Source organism: Rhinolophus sinicus, chromosome 3, assembly GCF_057876585.1.
Source record: "Rhinolophus sinicus isolate RSI-liver-muscle chromosome 3, RSI-T2T, whole genome shotgun sequence".
Lineage (NCBI taxonomy): Eukaryota > Metazoa > Chordata > Mammalia > Chiroptera > Rhinolophidae > Rhinolophus > Rhinolophus sinicus.
The window spans coordinates 6,732,523-6,751,414 of NC_142503.1; the positions used below are offsets into that span (position 1 = coordinate 6,732,523).

The window sequence follows — 18,892 nt, forward strand, 5'->3', positions numbered from 1 at the left end:
AAACCCTTCTGCATAGAGCTGGATTTTTCCCTGTGAATGATCACACCATCCTCTGATCCTTACTCCTTTATTCTGACATTGAACAGTAATATGTAGTAGGTATTTTTGTTTTTTCCAATGGAAATATTTAGATGTTGAAAAAGAAAGAAAAAAGACCAAGTATAAAGAAGAAAATAAAAACAAGACACCTATACTATTGGTAACCAGAAATAACCAAGTTAACATTTGATATCGTCTGTCAGACTGTTTATCTGTCTCTGACGTTTACCCTGTGAATAGTTTTGGATCCTGCTTTTTTCATTTACAAGCATAGTTTGAGCTCATAGAAATGTGAAACGTACTTTAGAATCTTGATTTTCGAAACCCGTTTCTGTATACGTCATTTATTTAATTATTTATTGGACATTTTGGTTGTTTCTGAAATTTTGCTATAGACATAATGCCCTGATGAATGGGTGTCTTAGTATATTGGAGGTTTCCTTTTTAAATCACTTTTTAGAAAGTCTATTATTGGGCTTAAGAGAGGAGACTTGTAAAGGCCATCTTGCTTTCTAGGAAGATTGTACTAATTTCTCTCTCCACCAGCAGGCTATGAAATTGCCTGTTTTGCTGTATCCTCATCAGGTTGCATACTAATTATTAAAAATATTGAAATGGCTTTGTTGGTCTTTGAAACATTAAAAGTCACATATGCTTACTGTAAAATACTAAGGTACCATAGAAAGGTAAAATGTCAAAGATGAAAATCACTGATCTTAGAGATAATTAAATTTTTAAGTATAACTTCAGAATCATTGAATATAACACGATACATGTAACCTGCTTTTTTCCTTAGCATCTTATTGAGGACATCTTTCCATGTCAGCAAGTACACAATCACTATTTTTAATTACTGCAATGTATTCTATTTTCTAGGGTTTTAAAATTTTATTTATTTAACTAAAGAGTTTCTGGTAGTTACTGAGGTTATTTCTAGTTTAAGTAATCCAGCAATTCACATATATTTTTGCACATTGATCTAATGATTAGGAAATTGTTGGGTCTTGAGTTTGGATCTGGGTCCTGCTACTGTCACATATAATTCTGCCTCTTCCTGGAGCAGGAGGAGTAGGTTTTCTCTCCATAACATCACACTTGGCCATGCCACTCAATCCATTGAATTCAGTGTGAGAAGTGACTTGTGGAACTCTGGCCATAAGTTTTAAGACGCAGCATACAAGTTGCCATACCCTTTTCCCTCTGTGATGAGACTCACAATGTTCCAGGTATTGGTTCCTCTGTCAGCCTGATTCCTAGCCCCCATGGAAAAGAGCGGCAGCCCACCTGCAGTGGACATACCATGTGAGCAAGGAGACATTTGTCAGAAGCCATGGAACTTTGGGGATTGCTTGTTATTGCTGCACAACTTAACTTATCCTGACATAGTACATAACAAATAACCCTCTAAAGAGCGAACCTACTTATACTCACTAGCAAGATACTAGAGTGCTTTTCCTTCCGTACTTTGCCAACATGAGTTATTTTCACTCTTTTTAATCTTTTCTAACTCATGGTCAAAAACTGATACCTCACTTTAATATGCGTGTCTTTGATGATTAGTGATGGTAAAGCTTTAGCTATTAGCCCTTTATACTCTTTAAAATGAAACACTGTTGAAAATTGAATATAGCATAAGTCTTTCTTTGCTCTGAACATTGTTTCAAGCATTAAAACTTTGCAGACGGGGAAATATCTGTACCTTACATTCCATTTTTCTGTGAATGTAAACTGCTCAAAAAGTAAAGTCTTATTAAAACAACAACAATAATAAAATTTTGCAGGTGAATGTTTGGAGCCTTTGATCAACTTATGTGCAGCTGATTTTGGAAAGACCAAGATGCATAGTAACTCTAAATAACAGACCAGAAACCAGAATGAATTGGAGGCAGCAGAGAGTTGTTCATAAGTCTGTGATTACAGGTATACTGCGTGCCGTGGCACCTCTTCCTGTGGGTAAATGAATCTTGTGGATGTAAAATTCTCTTTAATAGGGAATTAGGGACTTGGAATAATGAGTGGATGGAATGCTGACAGGCCCTGCTCAGAAGTGGTGTTTCAGAGGACAGTAGGCTTAGGGGCGTGGTGGGTGGGTTCCCCCCCCCCCCCCCCCCCCCCCCGTTACTGATGTGGGTGCCCGTTGAAGGCGTCTACCCACACGATTTGTTTCTTTTGCATTTGCATTTAGCTACTTTAAGAAACATTTATAACGCAGGGTTCTGTCTGTGGAGTATTCATTGTGTTCATTTCCCCAATCAGCTATCTTTTAACATTTATTAAAAGTTGAGGTTACGGGTGCCTGGAAGAATAAAAGCTAAGCAAATTAGCAGGCATTTTGAATATTTTAGTGCATGACTCAGTTGGATCTTATTTTTGCAAATGTATCAAACAATAGCTGCTACTAGCACCACAGGTGTCACTGACATGCTGCTCATCGAGGCTGGGGATGGGAGCAGGGGTATCCCAGGGCTTTTCTTCCTGAGGGTAACTAGGGAGTTGCAGGAACAGACATTTCTAAGCAGAGAGAACACATGCATATGGAGGATGGAGGGGAATCAGGCCAGGAGGCAGGCGATCCGATGGGGGCTTTTGCTGCCATTGCCGGTGAGTGAGGGCCAGACCCAAGGGTGGCTTCCTGAGCAGGAGAGGTGGGAGAAGGTCAAGTGGAAGAGATGCTGTGGGGACACAGAGCGAGTGTGGTGCCGGAATGTCGATGTGTTAGTTTCCCAGGCTGTTGTAACAAATTAGCATAAGTTTGGTGGCTTATACAATAGAAATTTATCCTCTCATAGTTCTAGAGGCTGAAAATCCCAAGTCAAGGTGAGAGCAGGTTGGTGCTCCCTCTGAAGATTGTACAGAAGGACCCTTCCTTGGCTCATCCAGCCTTTGGTGGCTCCAGGCATTCTTGGTTTGTGATTGCATCACTCCAATCTCTGCCTCTGTCTTCACATGGCCTTCTTCTTCTCTGTGTCTGTTTTATCTCAAATCTCCAGGACGACCTCATCTCAAGATCCTTCACTTAGTTATATCTGCAGATACTTTTTCCGATATCACATTCACAGATACAAAGGATTAAGACTTGGACATACCATTTTTGGGGGGCACAATTCTACCCGCAACAGGCGGTAGGTGAGGAAGAGAGGGTCGTAGGTGAGATGCCTGAATGGAGGGAGCCTTCTCAGCGGAGGGCTCTGGGGGGCAGGGTGTACAGAGGGGAGGCCCTGAGCGTCCCTCCAGAGATGAAATCATTCAGAAGTTCATCATTATCTGCAGTGCCATCTTTCTGGACTCATTCCTGTATCCCAATTGGACATTTCGCCCCATCTTCTGATTGCCTCCATCTGGGTGATTGTGACTGGATTTTTGTCCATTGTCCATTTCTTGCCTTCTTAATAAATGTGCAGGTGTGACAGCATGAACTGAAGACAGAGGGAGGTGGTGTAGCCTGTCAGGGCAGGAGAGGCCCTTCCCCTAATTCTGTTACTTTCCTCAAAACACACGGTATTCTCTGGCTCCCGAAAGAATTCGTCTTGCATGTCCCTGGGGGATGTAATGTTTTTGGCTGAGGCCAGGCAAGCTGTTCCCAGCCAGAAAAAAAAACAAAAAAACACACACACCAAAACAACCCAACAACTTAAATATGCACCAGTACCCTTAAAAATGAACCGCACTTTCCACTGTGAGCCTCTGGTTCAAGTCGAATCTGTCGTGTGTACAGGTGACTCTTTTAATTGGTTTTAGATTTCCAGGCCTTTGTTTGTTTACCAAGAATATACTGGATTTTCTTGCTGTGTTTCTTTTCTTGGCAGATGAGTTGGCTATATTCTTAGGGTCCCAAGTCAAGCCCGTCCTGTCTTCTGACCTCACCCTGCACACCCCCGGTCTGTTCTGCCTGATCACTTCTGGGAACCACCGTGTTCAGTGGCGTTATCTCTACCCAGTGACTGGTCGGATCCCAACCTGCTAATTGGTTTCCCGCCTGCCACCCTGCGCTTTCCACGCCCTTCGTAGCACTAGCAGCACATAGTTGGTTTTTAACCTTTTTTTTTTTTTTTCCTCTGACTGCATGTTGTTTATTTGCTGCACACTGATATTGGGTGACAGGAAGCCTTGCGTGTGGCTTGGGTAGTTAAGAGCGAGGCTCTCTCAAGTTCCTTTTTGGTGTTTTGCTGTTTTGATAAAGAAGAACCCAACTGCTTCTGCTTGAGGCCGCCTGCCTAGTCTGTGGGGTAGAGTGTGGTAGGGGGATGGAGGGAGGGGCTCCAAAGAGCCTAGCGCCTCTGGAAGTCTGGTGGCTGGTGGTGGCCACTCAGGTTGGGGGCCTGGCTTTGGCATTGCTGGCTGGCCACCACACTGCATCCTGGTGGCTTCCAGAGCCAGGTCACAGGTGGTCACGCTGCTGGAGGCCTCGGGAGATTGCCAGTGCTCTGGGGACTCCAGCACTGTGGCCATGAACGGGAGAGTGGACGTGCTGAAAAAGAAGCTCGCCCACAGTGGCCGGTCAGCCTTGGGGAGACCGGGGTGGTGGAGGGTGGCCTCCCCAGGGTACTTGGCACTTGCACAGGAGCCGTTACTGGAAGTGGAGCCAGGTGGCACTGGTAGTAGTCCTGGGATGGCTGCCATGCTCTTGCTTATTGGCCGGTGGAAGCCTTGGCAGTGACCCCTCACGGGCCTTGGCACATGATCACAGGTGGTGGTGGGGACTGGGACACTAGGCCGCGGAGCCCATTGGCAGAGGGAGGCCGCTCCACCACGGAGACGTGCGGGGTGGCTTTTTACCCATATTTTATGGTAATAGTTTCTTGTGGGATAATATAATATAGTAAAGTGCACAGATTCTAAATGAGCAGCTGGATAACTTTTAACAAATTCATGCACCTGTGCCATCATCCCCTTGTTCAAGATGCACACCATTTCCATCACCACAGTGCTTTTTTTCTTAACTCCTTTCTACTTAGTCCCCACCCATCAGAGGCCACCATTGCTCAGCTTTCTATCCCTAGGGGTTAGTTTAGTAATTTTTCCATTTAAGGTATAGAGCTAAATGATCTGGGGCATATTCCATTATGATTTTTTTTAATGTGGTAAAATATATATAACAGAATTTCCCATTTTAACCAGCGTACATTCAGTGGCATGAATTACATTCACGATGTTGTACAGATGTCACTGCTGTCTACGTATAAAACTTTTTCATCACCTCAGTACAGAAACTCAAACCATTAAGCAGTGACTTCCCATTGTCTCCTCCCCTTAGTCCCTCTAACCTACTTTCTCTCTCTATGCTTCTGCCTATTGTAAATATTTTACATAAGTGGAATCATACAGTATTTGTCCATTTGTGTCTGGCTTCTTCACTCAGCATAACATCTTCAAGGTTCATTCGTGTTGTAGCAAGTATCAGAATTTCATTCCCTAATTTAAAGGATTGATATTCCATTGTATGCATACACCCCACTTTGTTTAACCATTCATCTGGTGATGGACACGTGGGTTGTTTGTTCTTTTTGGCTATTATGAATAATGCTGCTAGGAACATGGGTATGCAAATGTCTGTTCAAGTTCCTGCTTTAAATGCCTTTGGGTATATACTTTTTTGTGGAGTTGCTGGATTGTATGGTAATTTTATATTTAGGTTTTTGAGGAACCGCCAAACTGTTTTCCATAATGGCTGCACCATTTCTCATTCTCACCACAGTACCCAAGGGTTCCGATTTCTCCACATCCTGGCCAGCATTTTATTATGTTTTGTCCAGCATTTTATTATGTTTTGTCGTGTGTGTGTGTGTGTGTGTGTGTGTGTGTGTGTGTTCAAGTAACCATTCATAGTCGGTGTGAAGAGGTTTCTCGCTGTGGTTTCGATTTGGGTTTGACCTCATGAGCATCTTTTCATGTGCTTATTGGTCATTTGTATGTCTTTGGCTAAGTTGTTTTTTATGCTGTCATTACTTCATTGAAATATAATTTACACTTGGATGAAAGGCATAACTCTTAAGAATCAGGCTCAATGAATTTTGACAAATGAATTTGCACATATAAATATCACCCAGATCATTACCCTAGAAATTGCTCTTATACCCCTTTCCAATAATCCCCTTCACTGTTTTTTTTTTTTTTATCACCATAGATTAATTTTGCCTTTCCTTGAATTTCATTAAATGGAATCAAACAGCACGTTCTTTTTTGTATCTGGCTTATTGTGCTCGATAGAATGTCATTGAGATCTGTTGGTATTGTTGCGTGTTATTAGGATTTTGTTCTTTTTGGTTGCTGAGTAGTTAGTGTTCCTAAGTTTGGGTCTAGCAGACTTATCCAGTGTTTTGATGAGTATTTGGGTTGTTTGTAATTTTTGGCTGCCCTAAACATTCTTGTGCACGTATCGATGTAGACATTGACTTTATTTCTCTTGGGAATATACCTGTGAGTGGAATTGCTGGGTAGACAGGGGCAGAACTTTATTAGAAACTGTCAGTTTTCCAGTGTGGTTGTTCCATTTCACACGCCCACCGGCGGGGGACATGCAACTCCCACACCCGCATCATTATTAGGGATTGTCAGTCTTTTTAATTTTTGTCATTCTGGTGGGTGTCGGTGGTATCTTAGTGTGGGTTTAATTTGCATTTCCCTGATGACTAATGATATCAAGAAACTTCACATTTGGAAAAGGTTGTAATTTAAAGTTTCACATTAAAAAAAAATCAAGTTAGAAGACATTAATGAACACCTGGAGGACGGACACCCTGGAGCCCAAAATATTATGTTGAAGCCGTCCGCCCTGACGGCTATGAGTCAGGCAGACAGATGTCAGTTTCAGTTACATCTTAAATCACAAAGGGGTTGCCAAATCAGTTTTAAAAGTGGGGGGAGGGAGTGGGGGGCACATAGTTAACGAATATTTTGAAAACAGAAAGAAGAAAATGGCAAGGCGCTCTCTCCTTTCACCTGAACTCCCACCTGAGAGGCGGGTGGGAGTGGTTTAGATTTGGGTTCTGATCATGACTTTTTCTGCTTAAGACCTTCAGTGGTTCTTCACTGCCTTCCTTAGCTCTCCATGTCTCCCCTTTGTGACTTCATGACCCATCGCCTTCCTCTGTGGGCAGCTGGGTGACTCTCCTTTCTCACAAGTCGTCAGCTCTCAGCCTTTGCACATGCTTGTCTGACTTGGGACTATCCCACCTTCCCTGGCAACACTGGGATTCCTGCTTTTGTTTGGCTGAGTGAGGCTCAGCTGGGTCAGTGCCAGCCCCTCCACAGCCTGGACCAGTTTCCAGTCCTCTGTCCTCTGGAGTCCTCTGGGACAGGGCTGGTTGCATAGTTTACTTTCCTGTCTCCTTCTCCAGACTGAAGGGAAGGGCTGTCTGGTTTCAAAGTGTCTTCTCAATGCCCAGCCTAGGTGCCTGCAGACCATCAGCACCAGCTTTTGGATGGTGACCAAATGCTCATGGGTTGATGAAGAGAGCATTCTGAAAGCTGTGTGACCCTCCCTCTTTGGGAGTCTGCTTTCCACTGCATTTGTTTTGTCACACACATTGTAGGGCTAATATTCTTACATCTGTAAGGCAGATACAAACCACAAAGTCTTGCCCTCTCACCTATTCTTTGTGACCCCTCCATCCCAACTTGTGATCGCCAAAGGCTGGTGTTTGCACAGGGGGACCAGGGAAGACTCGGGGTGAAGGATCAGGGAGCTGGGTGGCAAACGAGACCCATTAGTTGTCATTTGAGGGGGTGCTGGGCCAGGACTAGGTAAGAACTTCATACCTGCATGACAGAGATTGGGCCTGCCAAGAAAGAACACGCCTCCCCATTCAAAGAAAAACCAATCGAAGTAAAAATTAATGGGAAAAGCAAGCTGAGCTCTGTTTCTGTCATCCCTGAGGGGTAACCGAGAAGTTTGTACCCTGGGCTCCCAGATGCAATGTCGGCCACTGATAGTCACTGTCCACCCCTCACACTTGACGTCTTATAGACCATATTTCCTGGGGCTTGGGACGGAGCAGCTCTGATTCACCAGGTCTGGGCAGGGTTCTGCCGTCCTGACATGCCCCGTGGTGGTGCAACTGCTGCTGGTCCCCGGTCCCCACTTTGGGTGGCCAGGGTGAAACCTGAACCAATCAGAACACAGGAAATAGGTTGTTTGGAGGAGTAATGTTTATTTTCCATCCACTGGATTGGATTGTACTGAATTATGCCGTACTACATGACACAAACCAGTACTTGTGCATTGCAGACCCAATGCTTGCGAAAAAGATTGCCCTGAAAAAAATTGCAGAGTTTGATTTATCGTGAGAGGAACACGCTGTTGTCAGAGAGAATGCAGCAGACCAGCTGCGTGGGTGCTCTGGTCTGAGAAACACTTGGCAGAGTGGTGGACTGGACATCCAACAAGGGTTTCAACCCTGGAGGCCGACATAATGGGCAACTTGGATGCCTTTCTCAAAACTTTACAGAGCATTTTTGTAAGAAATTCAGAAAGCTGATCATAATCTACAGATCCTGAAAGGTCCAATTTGTTTTTTCATTTATTAATAGCATAGTTTCTTGGAAATTTATAACCCCCCCAGCTGTTTCCAGAAAAGGACAAACATAGCTGTATCTTTTTTCATACTGTTTCCACCCCCTAAACTCTGAACGTGTAGTCTATTGCTTCTGCAGTTGAACAAGCAAGAGATTGAGAAGCTTTATCTGAATTTTTCTCCCTTACACATTTTAACATTTCTGATTATTAAATAGAAGTAAGTGCTCACAGTAGGGAATAAAATGGACTTTTAATTTATTACAGAAAAGTATAAAGAAAAAGAAGTCACCAATAACACCATCATCTAGATTCAATCAGTACTGAAATCTTGGTGCATTTCTTTCTAGCTTTTTTTAATGCATTTTTGTTAGATTATTTTACTAACTTGTTTTTTAAAGTGTATATGTGTTTTCATTTTATATTATAATTTAAGCCTTCCCTCATGACTAAATTCTTCATATACCTTTTTTTCTAATACTTTTGATAACATATAAGATTATATAGTAGAAAATGTTCTTAAACTTTTCTTTCTAATTTCAAAAGAACATTTTGGAAAAAAGGAAAAAAAATAGTATTGTTCTCATGTCTTCTGAGAATGTAGTGAGTCTGATTTAAGCCCAAAGGGGAAATTTTCTTCGCTGTTTGTGGCATTAATTATATATATCTCACTATACCTAGCATATTATCTACTAGATCACAGTGGTGCATTATTAATGAAATGCTATTATAGTACATTTTACTTAATTGTGTATTTCTTTGTTTACACATATATTCAAATTAAATCCAAGGATCCAGATTTTAAGACAAAAACGTAAATTGTTAATATTTATAGGCTTCAGAAGATTGTGATTGGGTGTTGTCAGTAGTCTAGCGTTATGACTTATTGTTCATATTGGTTAATGATGCATGACATCGTCCCAAAGAATACTAGCTTAAATGAACAATCAGCATTTGTTTTCTCTCACAGTTTCTGTGGCTCAGGGATTCATTCAGGAGCAGCGTGGCTGGGCAGTTCTGACCCAGGGTCTCTCGTTAGGTGGCTGCCAGCTGTCTGTGTGGTCTGAGGGCTTGACTGGGGCCAGAGGACCTGCGTCTGGGTGTGAGGACAGCCTCCGTGCCCCTGCTGTGTGGCAGGGCCCTGCACGTGGGTGGGGGGTTCTGTTCTGTTTGCCTTTTCTGAATTTTGCTCTGCCAGCTGTTCTCTTTCAAGTTCTCTGCTGACCTTTGTATATCCATCTAAAAATCCCAAGCACTGCTTCAGAAAGATTAAGTAAGTGGTGAGAGGAATAAGTCATTATTGTGGGCAATCACTGCCTGCACGTCACTTGTTAGTTAACAGGCGTGGTTTTCTATCACTGAGTGCTGGTAAGATGACTATGTGAAAACCATTGCCGGTATCGGGAAAATTAGACAAGCCTCTGGTACATACACACACACAGCCCCCCACCCCCCACTGGATTGGAAGAGAGACTGTAGTTGAACAAAGTAGTTTCTTAAAATGACAATCTAAAATCATAAATCCAAACAACAGGTTTGCAGTGATAATAAAATTTACATTTTATGCAAAATTTAATCTAAACGGAAATTGTTCTGAATTATGACAACCTTGAATTTATCGACTCCTTATCCAAAGGTTGCTAGGTGGGCCCTGTCTCTGAAAGATTTCTCTTGACATATTTTATACATTTTATCTTTTGTAATTCTTGTTTTTTAAATTTAAAACAATTTATTACACATCTCTTTATTTGATGCATAAAAGCATGAATCAAAATACAAATATCACCCATAACCCCGTTGCCAAAATAACTTTATTTGTATAATTAAAAAAGTGTGTGTGCCTTGAAAAGACACTGAGACAGATCCAAATTACATAATAAAATCTTAAAGTCTCCTGTTATGTGCCTTGAAGGTATAGCCTGTTAAAATGTTTATATCTCCTTTTAGAAAAGTAAAAGATCTTTTATGAACAATAGCCATTGCAGGAGCCATGCACACATTTTAGTAGTTCACACAAAAAGAGGTGATATCATACTTGTATAGACTGTTGTGACCTGTGGCTATTATTGTTGTTGTTGTTGTTGTTATTATTATTATTACTTAATATAACCCCGCAAAGATCTTTTCACATCAACACCTGCATTCTAGCCTCCTTGCTGTTGGGGGCGACATAGAGTCTCATCGTGTGTTTAGCCAGTCAATTCTTGATGTATATTTCGGTGGTTCTCAGGCTTTTCCAACTACAGATCTTTATATAGATCTCTTGACATACTTTTGATGTCCCTAAAGTGAATTCCTTGGGGTGGAATTCTTGGGGCTGCTTCTGTTTTCTTTGCATTTGGCTGTTGCTTTCACATCTGTATTATACAGCCCCAGATTTGGCCGCACCAGCCTATGGGGACACCGCACAAAAGGCAACTGACTTCTTTGAGGTTTCCGTGGGACCTTAAGTCATTTCCTTACTTGAATGTGGAAGTCAGATAAAAAGCTCAGCACTCACATTACATATGTCAGCTCCTCAGTTTAGAGTAAGCTGAGTACTGTGCTGGGTGGGTGGTACTGAAACATGTCAGGGGCGGTTCATTCCTTCAACAAATGCTATCGAGTGTCTTGTAGATGTCAGGCACCAGGGAAACAAAATTAAAAAGATGTGCTCCTTCTTCACTTGGAGCCTGCCTTCTGGCGGGGAGTGGTGTGTGCAAGGCAGCCGGTGAGCGCATCAGAAAATGGGTGTAAAGGGGTTTGAACCAAGAGTGGGCAGGAGGATCAGACGTGTGCCAGGCAGACAAGGCCAGGGGGCTGTGGGTGGGAGGAAGAGTGCTCCAGGTGGAAGGCATTGCACAAGCAAAGCCATGGAACCGAGCCTGGGTAGCACTGAGGGTGGGCGCTGGGGAGAACCCAAACCACAGGGACTTGGAGCAGCCATGTCGGAGGGATCAAATTCCAGTCCTGGGTTTTGCTTTCTCGTCATGGTGCTTCATCATAAATGAGATTATTGAAACTATACCGAACACAACACACTTTACCCAACAAATTATGCCCATACGAGTGGTACACATGGCTGTCTCTTACAAATGTATCTTTAGGGGACCAGAATTTCTAAATTCTGTCATAAAGCTGCATAAACATTTTCCCCTTCCTGTTGTTGGTAGTATTTTTATGGAGAAAGATGTTTTATAGAAATGGATTTTCAAGTAACTGAAGTTTACTCTCTTGGTCTTGAACTTTAAAAAACTATTGCAAATGATGGACTTTTCCTCACATTCGAGCATGGCTAGTACCCTTCTCTGTCTGGATGGTCAGGAATAGCTCCTCTGTTGTACCATCTGGCTGTGGGTTTGTGTGCTTCTTGGTGTCTCAGTCTCTTCCCTTGGCGGTTTGTCAGCTCCCGTTTCTTCTGCCCACTGCCCCACCTCCCCTCTCCGCAGATGGAGCTTTTTTCAGTTGTTTACAGTGGTTGTTATAAAGCTGCGTTTCCTAATGAGAATGTTATTAATGTAAACATCGTGTTTCCTTTCTCCTTCCCTTTCTTCTGCCTTCCCCCCCTTCCCCGCCCACTCCGGTTCAAGCCGCTGTTTCTCAGTCTGGTTGTGTAGGACACAGCTCCCTGGCCCATGCTGGGATTATGAGCATTGGGGTGGGGGGGCTGGAGGGGTCGGAGGGTGGGGGGTGGGGGAGGGGTGGCGGCATTGGCAGTGTCCCCCTGCTGGTCCTAGGTTGGCCGCTCACAGCAGGTGTTTCCTTTCTTGTTCTTCATTGTAAATTAAAATCATGTAAGTTCCTTATAAAAAGCTTTGTTTTAAAGAATTCTAACGGTACAGAAACATATAGAGTAAAAAGTGAAAATAGTTCTTCCAGAGTGTTCCTTCCACACCTACCCTGTATTAATCAGGGGTCTCCAGAGAAATACAACCAATACAATATGTGTGTGTGTATATATCTAACTATATATAAGTGTGTGTGTATATATATACATATATTATATATATTTCCATATATATTATATATATCTCCATATATATAGGGAGAGAGAGCGAAAGAGATACACACAGATTTATTATATTGTAAATAATTGGTTCACACAATTGTGGATGCTTGGTTAAGTCCAAATTCTTCCTGGTAGGCTGGCATGCTGGAGTCGCAGGGAGGAGCTGTAGTTTAAGGCAGAAAACAGAATTAGTTCTTGCTCAGGGGAGGTCAGTCTTTGATCGATTCAGGTCTTTAACTGGTTGGATAAGGCTCACCCCATCATGGAGAACAATCTGCTACACTCAGCGTGTACTGGTTTACATGTTAATCTTATCTTAAAAATACCTTCACAGTACCATTTAGAATAATGTTTGACCAAATATCTGGGTACATGTAAAATTAAAACACATAAAATTAACCATCACACACCTCCTGTTGCCACGCCTCTGCAGAGGTTATTATTCTTAATATTTTGGTGTAATCATTTTAGGTGTTTTCTATGCATTATCTCTCTCTCTCCCCGTCTGTGTGTGTGTTGAGAGCTCTAACCCACTTAGATGATGATCACCTTTCTTCCTTTCCCCCCGTCCCTTTAATCTGTTAATATAATAAGTGATCTTATTAGAATCTTGGTGTTAGCTCATCCTTCCTGCAAGGAATGGGGTTTTGGTTTGTTTATTTTTTGATGTACAAGGCCTTACAATTTTTTCTTTTGCATTTTAAAATTTAATAAATGACATAAAATACAGTATAAGTAAATTCACATTGGAAATTTAATAACATTTGGTTAGAACTGTAGGCTGGTAATTCTCAAAGAAAAAGAACTATGATGATCTTGTTATTCACACAGAAAAAAAATGCAGGTGGGAGAAAAACCTCTGCCGGTGGAATCGATGGGTTAATATAAGCATTTTGTTTCAGGAAGGCAAACCCTTACAATTTTTTAAGCAGAAATATCTCAGCTCATTTTATTGTTGTTGCTCTGTCTTTTCTATGGTGTAGAACTTGAAAACTAGGCTTGTGTTTCGAGGGCCTAGAATTTCTAGCTAACCTCTAAATGGGAGCTTCCATTTGCAGGTAGATTACTTATTTTTTCTTAATAATATTATTTTATTTTCATGAACATTTTGCTGGTAGTTTAAAAAGCAAACTATTTGCGGCTTCTGCAAGGGAGCCATCTGCAAGTGGGCTACTGTTGATGCAGCAAGTGGATGATATTTGGCTTTGTGATTTATTTATTTATTTGTTTCTTTTTGACGGCTTAGGTGCATTTTATTGGTTTTCTTTCAGAAGACAAGTCTTTCGTTACAGTCTTTTTTGAGACCATGGTCAGGGGTTGCCAAAGTTACCTCCTCTTCCACCTTCCTGTAGGGGAGCACCAACACACTCCAGCTAAAGCAGAGTTTAAGCTATGGCTAAACACTAGTTTTAACGATGGGAAGGAAAGTCCAACTTTTGGAGCAGACCCTGGGAGGCAGGGCATATAAAGGGATGATTTTTAATAGTAAGTCTCTGTGGGAAGACTAGATGTTTCCAGTTCTGGGTCTGATACCATTTTATCTTGCGCCCTCAAATTTAGTATCTTTTTTGTTTGTTTGTTTTTGTTGATAATCTTCATTTCTGACTTAAGTTTATGCTAAGATTTCCAAGGCACTATCAGTACAGGCCTCATGCGCATTTGGGGGTCTTACCATAGGTCGTCGGGAGGGGCTGTGGTTCCACAACAGACCCCCTCAGTGGGTTGGGGTAGCAGGGAGCGGAGGTGAGGGGGATCCCCAAAGAGAGAGCGGAGGCTGAGCCAAGAGCCGGGTCCTTCAGAAGGTGGAAATTCTTCCTTTTAAAAACCTGCCGTCTGTAAGTAAAGGTTGGATGCCCTTTGAGATGTTTTTCAAGGACAGGTTTGCAGTATGTGTTCAAAGCTTTCTAACTATCTCTTTTAACCCAGAAATACTACTTCTGAGAATGTGTTCTGAGAAAATAAGGAGTGATATGCACAAAGCATTAGATCTAGGGGATTTTTATTGCAGGTTTTACTCATAATAGAGAAAAAGGGAAACAATCCCAGTGTCCAAGGGATTCATTAAATAACTATAATTCTGCATGCATAGATTACAACCCTCCACCCATGCTGGAACTATTACTGTAGAAGTATTTTTATTGACGTTGAAAGATGATGCTGATACATTCCTCACTGAAACTTATAGCCAATAATCCTATTCTGTGGTTTAAAGAAAGTGTGTGTGTGTGTGTGTGTGTGTGTGTGTGTGTGTCGGTGTTTTTCTTCTCTGTTTTCAGATTGTTTTCTGTAATAAATTATGAGCTTGTGTAATTATGTAAAAAGGAAGAGTTTACATTATGTTCAACATGCCTTATTTATGTCAGGAAATTATAGAATGCTTAAGAAATACTTCATCTAGAGAAGCTCAAAATGAGATTTTCGTGCGTGCCGGGTGCAATCTCAAGTGTCCAGACCATTTGTGCAGCAGGTTAGCTGGGAGAACGAAGTGATACTAGAGGCAGTGAGCTCTGGTTATCCGAGAGACTGAAAGCCTAAGCAGCTCGTAAGTAGAATTGGCCTGGGCTCACTTTATGCCCTTTTCTCTTTAAAATTAAATTATTGTGAGACATTTCCCTCTATGGATGGAATGACCTATTTCAAAGAATGCATAAATTGGAGCATATTAAAGAGCCTTGACTATAGTCACAAAATTAGAGTTCCTTACACTGCACTGTGGCTGTCAGTGTTTAAAAAAAATTGGTATTCTCTAAAACTTTAAAAACTCTAATATTTATGATTTAATACTCTTTTGGGAAAGCAACTAGGAGCCTTATTGAGATAAGCAGGTGGGGTTGTCCATGCCATCTCCTTGTTCCATGAAAAATTACATTCTTATTAAAAATATGGTAAAAATAGGGTTGGGCCGCGTGGAATTGCTCTGAACTGAAGCATGGGCGTGGCCGGCAGTGCTCAGAGTCACGTGATAATTAACCGCTGGATCTGAGAGTCTTCCCCTGGTTGAATTTTAGCATCTCACTGAATCCATGTGTGGGAGGATGTGAACCTGAGCTGTGGATTATTGTCGTTTGTTACGAGGTGTCTTAGATGAGGCAGCTGTAACAAAATGCAGTGAAATGCTAGCTTATCAACAACAGAAATTTATTTCTCCCAGTTCTGGAGGCTGGAAGTCTGAGATAGGAGTGCCAGCATGGAAGGTGGGAGGGGGTTCCAGTGAGGGCCTGCTACCTGCTTTGTAGATGACTTGTCATCACCCCCTGCGTGGCATCGGCAGGAGTCCCCTGTGGTGTCTCTTTTTTTCTGACACCAAATCCATGTCATTTCCCACATCAACTCCCGGGAATCAGCACAGACCTCGCAAGTTAAGGGCTCAGTCCCACAAGACTGTCCCCACTGCAGACGCCAGTCTCAGCCCAGGGACCACCTTCTGACCAGCTGGCTGTAAAGTTGGGGGCTTCCCACAGCCCCACCTCAGGATGGGTAATTTGCTCGAGTGACTCACAGAACTCAGGAAAGCACTTTACTTACTATTACTGGTTTATTACAAAGGCTGCAGCTCAGGAAGAGCCAAATGGAAGAGATGCACAGGACAAGCTATGGGAAGGGGTTCAGGGCTCCCACTTTTCTGGGTACACCACCCTCCCAGCATCCTGATACGGTCACCAACCCAGAAGCTCCCTAGACCCCGTTGTTTAGGGGTTTTTTGTGGAGTTTTCACTAGGTAGGCATGATTTGCTCTAGCTACTGTGTTTCCCCGAAAATAAGACTTAGCCAGACCATTAGTTCTAATGCGTCTTTTGGAGCAAAAATTAATATTAGACCTGCTATTATATTATATTATATTATATTATATTATATTATATTACATTATATTATATTGTGCCTGGTCTTATATTAAAATAAGACTGGGTCTTATATTAATTTTTGCTCCAAGAGACACATTAGAGCCGATGGTCCAGCTAGATCTTATTTTTGGGGACACACGGTATTAAATCATTGGCCATTGCTGACTGAACTCAATCTCGAGCCCCTTTCTCCTGGAAGATCTAACCCTTTAATCACAGGGTAGTTTTTTCTAGATACTAGTCCCCCTGCCTTGAGTTACCTCATTAGCATATAAAAGTGCATTCCAAGGGTTTGAGGAGCTCTGTGCCTGGAACTGGGGACAAAGACCAAATACTTACTTTTTATGATATCGCACCCCCAGCTGGTCTGTCTGCTCGCACTCTGGTCTCCTGGAATCTATTTCCCACCCAACAGCCAGTCACGTAGACAATTGGCAACTGACTGCCCAGACCATCCTGGCCTCCAAGGGTCTATTGCTTCCTTGACTTCCTTCTGGTCCCCGGGTGGCCAGCCATGTCCTCTGCCTGGGCATCCCCTCCTTGTCTCCTTGGCTTCTTCCCTCACCTCCTTCCCATCTTCCCACTGTCTCCTCGGTGAGCCCACCAGCACCCTATTTGAGACTGAGCCACGCTGCCTTGCCCTCCACCACCTCCCTTACCCGGCTATTTTGTTAGCGTCACTTCCTTACATGTCGGGCCTGCAGTCCACGCTCCAGCGCCTGAGGGCAGGGGTCTTGCTTCCCTGGTCTCTCCTGGGCACAGCGCCTCACTGGCAGTCAGCGCCCCAGGAACATCTGAGCACGAACAGACAGCTGGCTCAGGGTCCTCTGTGCACACCCCCGGGCAGTGGGTGCCCCTGGCTGTGCAGTGACCATGCTTGGGCTCTGCCCTCTGACCCGCTTCCCTCTCTCTTTCTAGACTGCCCTTATTGTCGCCTGCTACCACGGCTTTGTGGATACTGTGGTGGTCTTAGCAGAGTGTCCCCACGTGGACGTCAACTGGCAAGACAGCGAGGGGAACACGGCCCTAATCACAGCCGCACAGGCAGGTAAGAGCCAGTTTATCCTCCCCTCCCAGAGCTGGGGCCAGAGAGCAGCTGCCAGGCAGTGTGTGCGTGTGTGTGTGTGGAGGGCGGGGGTCACACCATCTCTGCTCGTGACATTAATGCAAGGGCGGAAATTGACCAGAAATCTTGTTCTGCTGCTAAGAGGTTCAAGAAAAGGCTGGTGGGTGTGCTTGCACATTCTCTGCATTTGGGACAGTTTACCCACTCGTGCAAAAGTCAGTATTGGGCAGGTCTAACTCTAGAACTGCTCCAGAAATCCAGCCTCGTCATCATTTCACATAGAGCATCGCACCCCCCGTTCCAGAGATGGGGACAGAAAGGTACTGGGAAACTCACTGGCAGAAGAGACATGACTGTGTATTAGTGAGAGATAAAGTATTAAAGTAGACCCATTTGCAAGGCCACCTTGCACTTTGCCTGTAGATGTGAAGAAGAGCCAGGAGCTCCGTGCTGGGAGTGTCTGTGGAACGAGGTGGGACTGTTTGTGAGAGAGCCTGAATGTGTGTCCCACTCAGTGTCCTTCTGCCCAGGTGCGCATTGCAAGAGGTGCTACTTCCACCAACAATGCCAAGTGCACTGTGGCTGTCCTCTTCCAGAGTTGCCTTTGGACATTGAGACAAACGTGACACCCACGCTTGTCCCTTTGGGACCACCCTTGATTTGTAACCGTGGTATTAACCGGTTTTTTAACTGACCGCTTTCAAAATTCTTGGCTTTCAAAAGGACACCCATTGCATAACTCAGGTTCTCAGTTGCAAAGAAGCTGCATCTGGCTGAGTTGGGAAGGACAGGCGTTGGTTTGTTGAAGGAATGCAGCACCTCACGTTGTCGGGAGTGGTTGAGCATCTGACTTGGTCAGAGCAGGGAGGCTGGAGAAGACGCCCCCAATCACCCTGCACGTTGATTCTGGAAAGCCGACGTCCACCACTGCCCCCCCGAGAAATACCTGCCTGTTCTGTCTTGCATGACAAGCCCCTGTGCCAAAGCCAGCGTGACTGACTCTGAGCTGGGGAAGGCTGGAGAAGCCAGCGTCCGGCGATTTCATTCCCTGTAATGGGAAGCAGGCTTGCACACTGCTTTTCCATCAAGATGCACAAGTGAGGAAGCCCCCTACCCTAGAGAGGGGTTGGGGCTGTGTTAACACATGTTCACTTTATCACGTTTCAGGGCGTGAAGTTTTTCCTCCAGGAGGTTTGCCAGGCTTTGAAAGCAGGGTGTTGCATAGCTTCCTGAGCTGCAACACTGTAAAAGGAAGGCTATCATGAGGCGGGCATTGCGTGAGCATGGGCTCACCATACGTCACCTCCCACTGCCAGGAATGGGGTCAACGGTGTGAAAGTAAAGGGCAGTCCTGCCCTTGCATAATGCTAAGGAGCTCTCTGATGGATCTGATGGAGGGTGCCCTGGGTGCCGTGGAATGACAACACCCCACCTAGCCTGGTGGT

General features: G+C 43.6%; 1 protein-coding gene across 4 annotated transcripts in view; it reads left to right on the forward strand.

The window, feature by feature from the left end:
• ANKRD33B (ankyrin repeat domain 33B) overlaps positions 1-18,892 on the forward strand; it is a 68,143-nt gene that overhangs the window by 22,991 nt on the left and 26,260 nt on the right. For all 4 annotated transcript variants that reach the window (XM_088796432.1, XM_019746028.3, XM_074329074.2 and 1 more), the window contains one exon: positions 17,300-17,429. In XM_088796432.1, the coding sequence (XP_088652558.1) occupies positions 17,300-17,429 (130 nt within the window). The remainder of the gene's footprint in view (positions 1-17,299; positions 17,430-18,892) is intronic.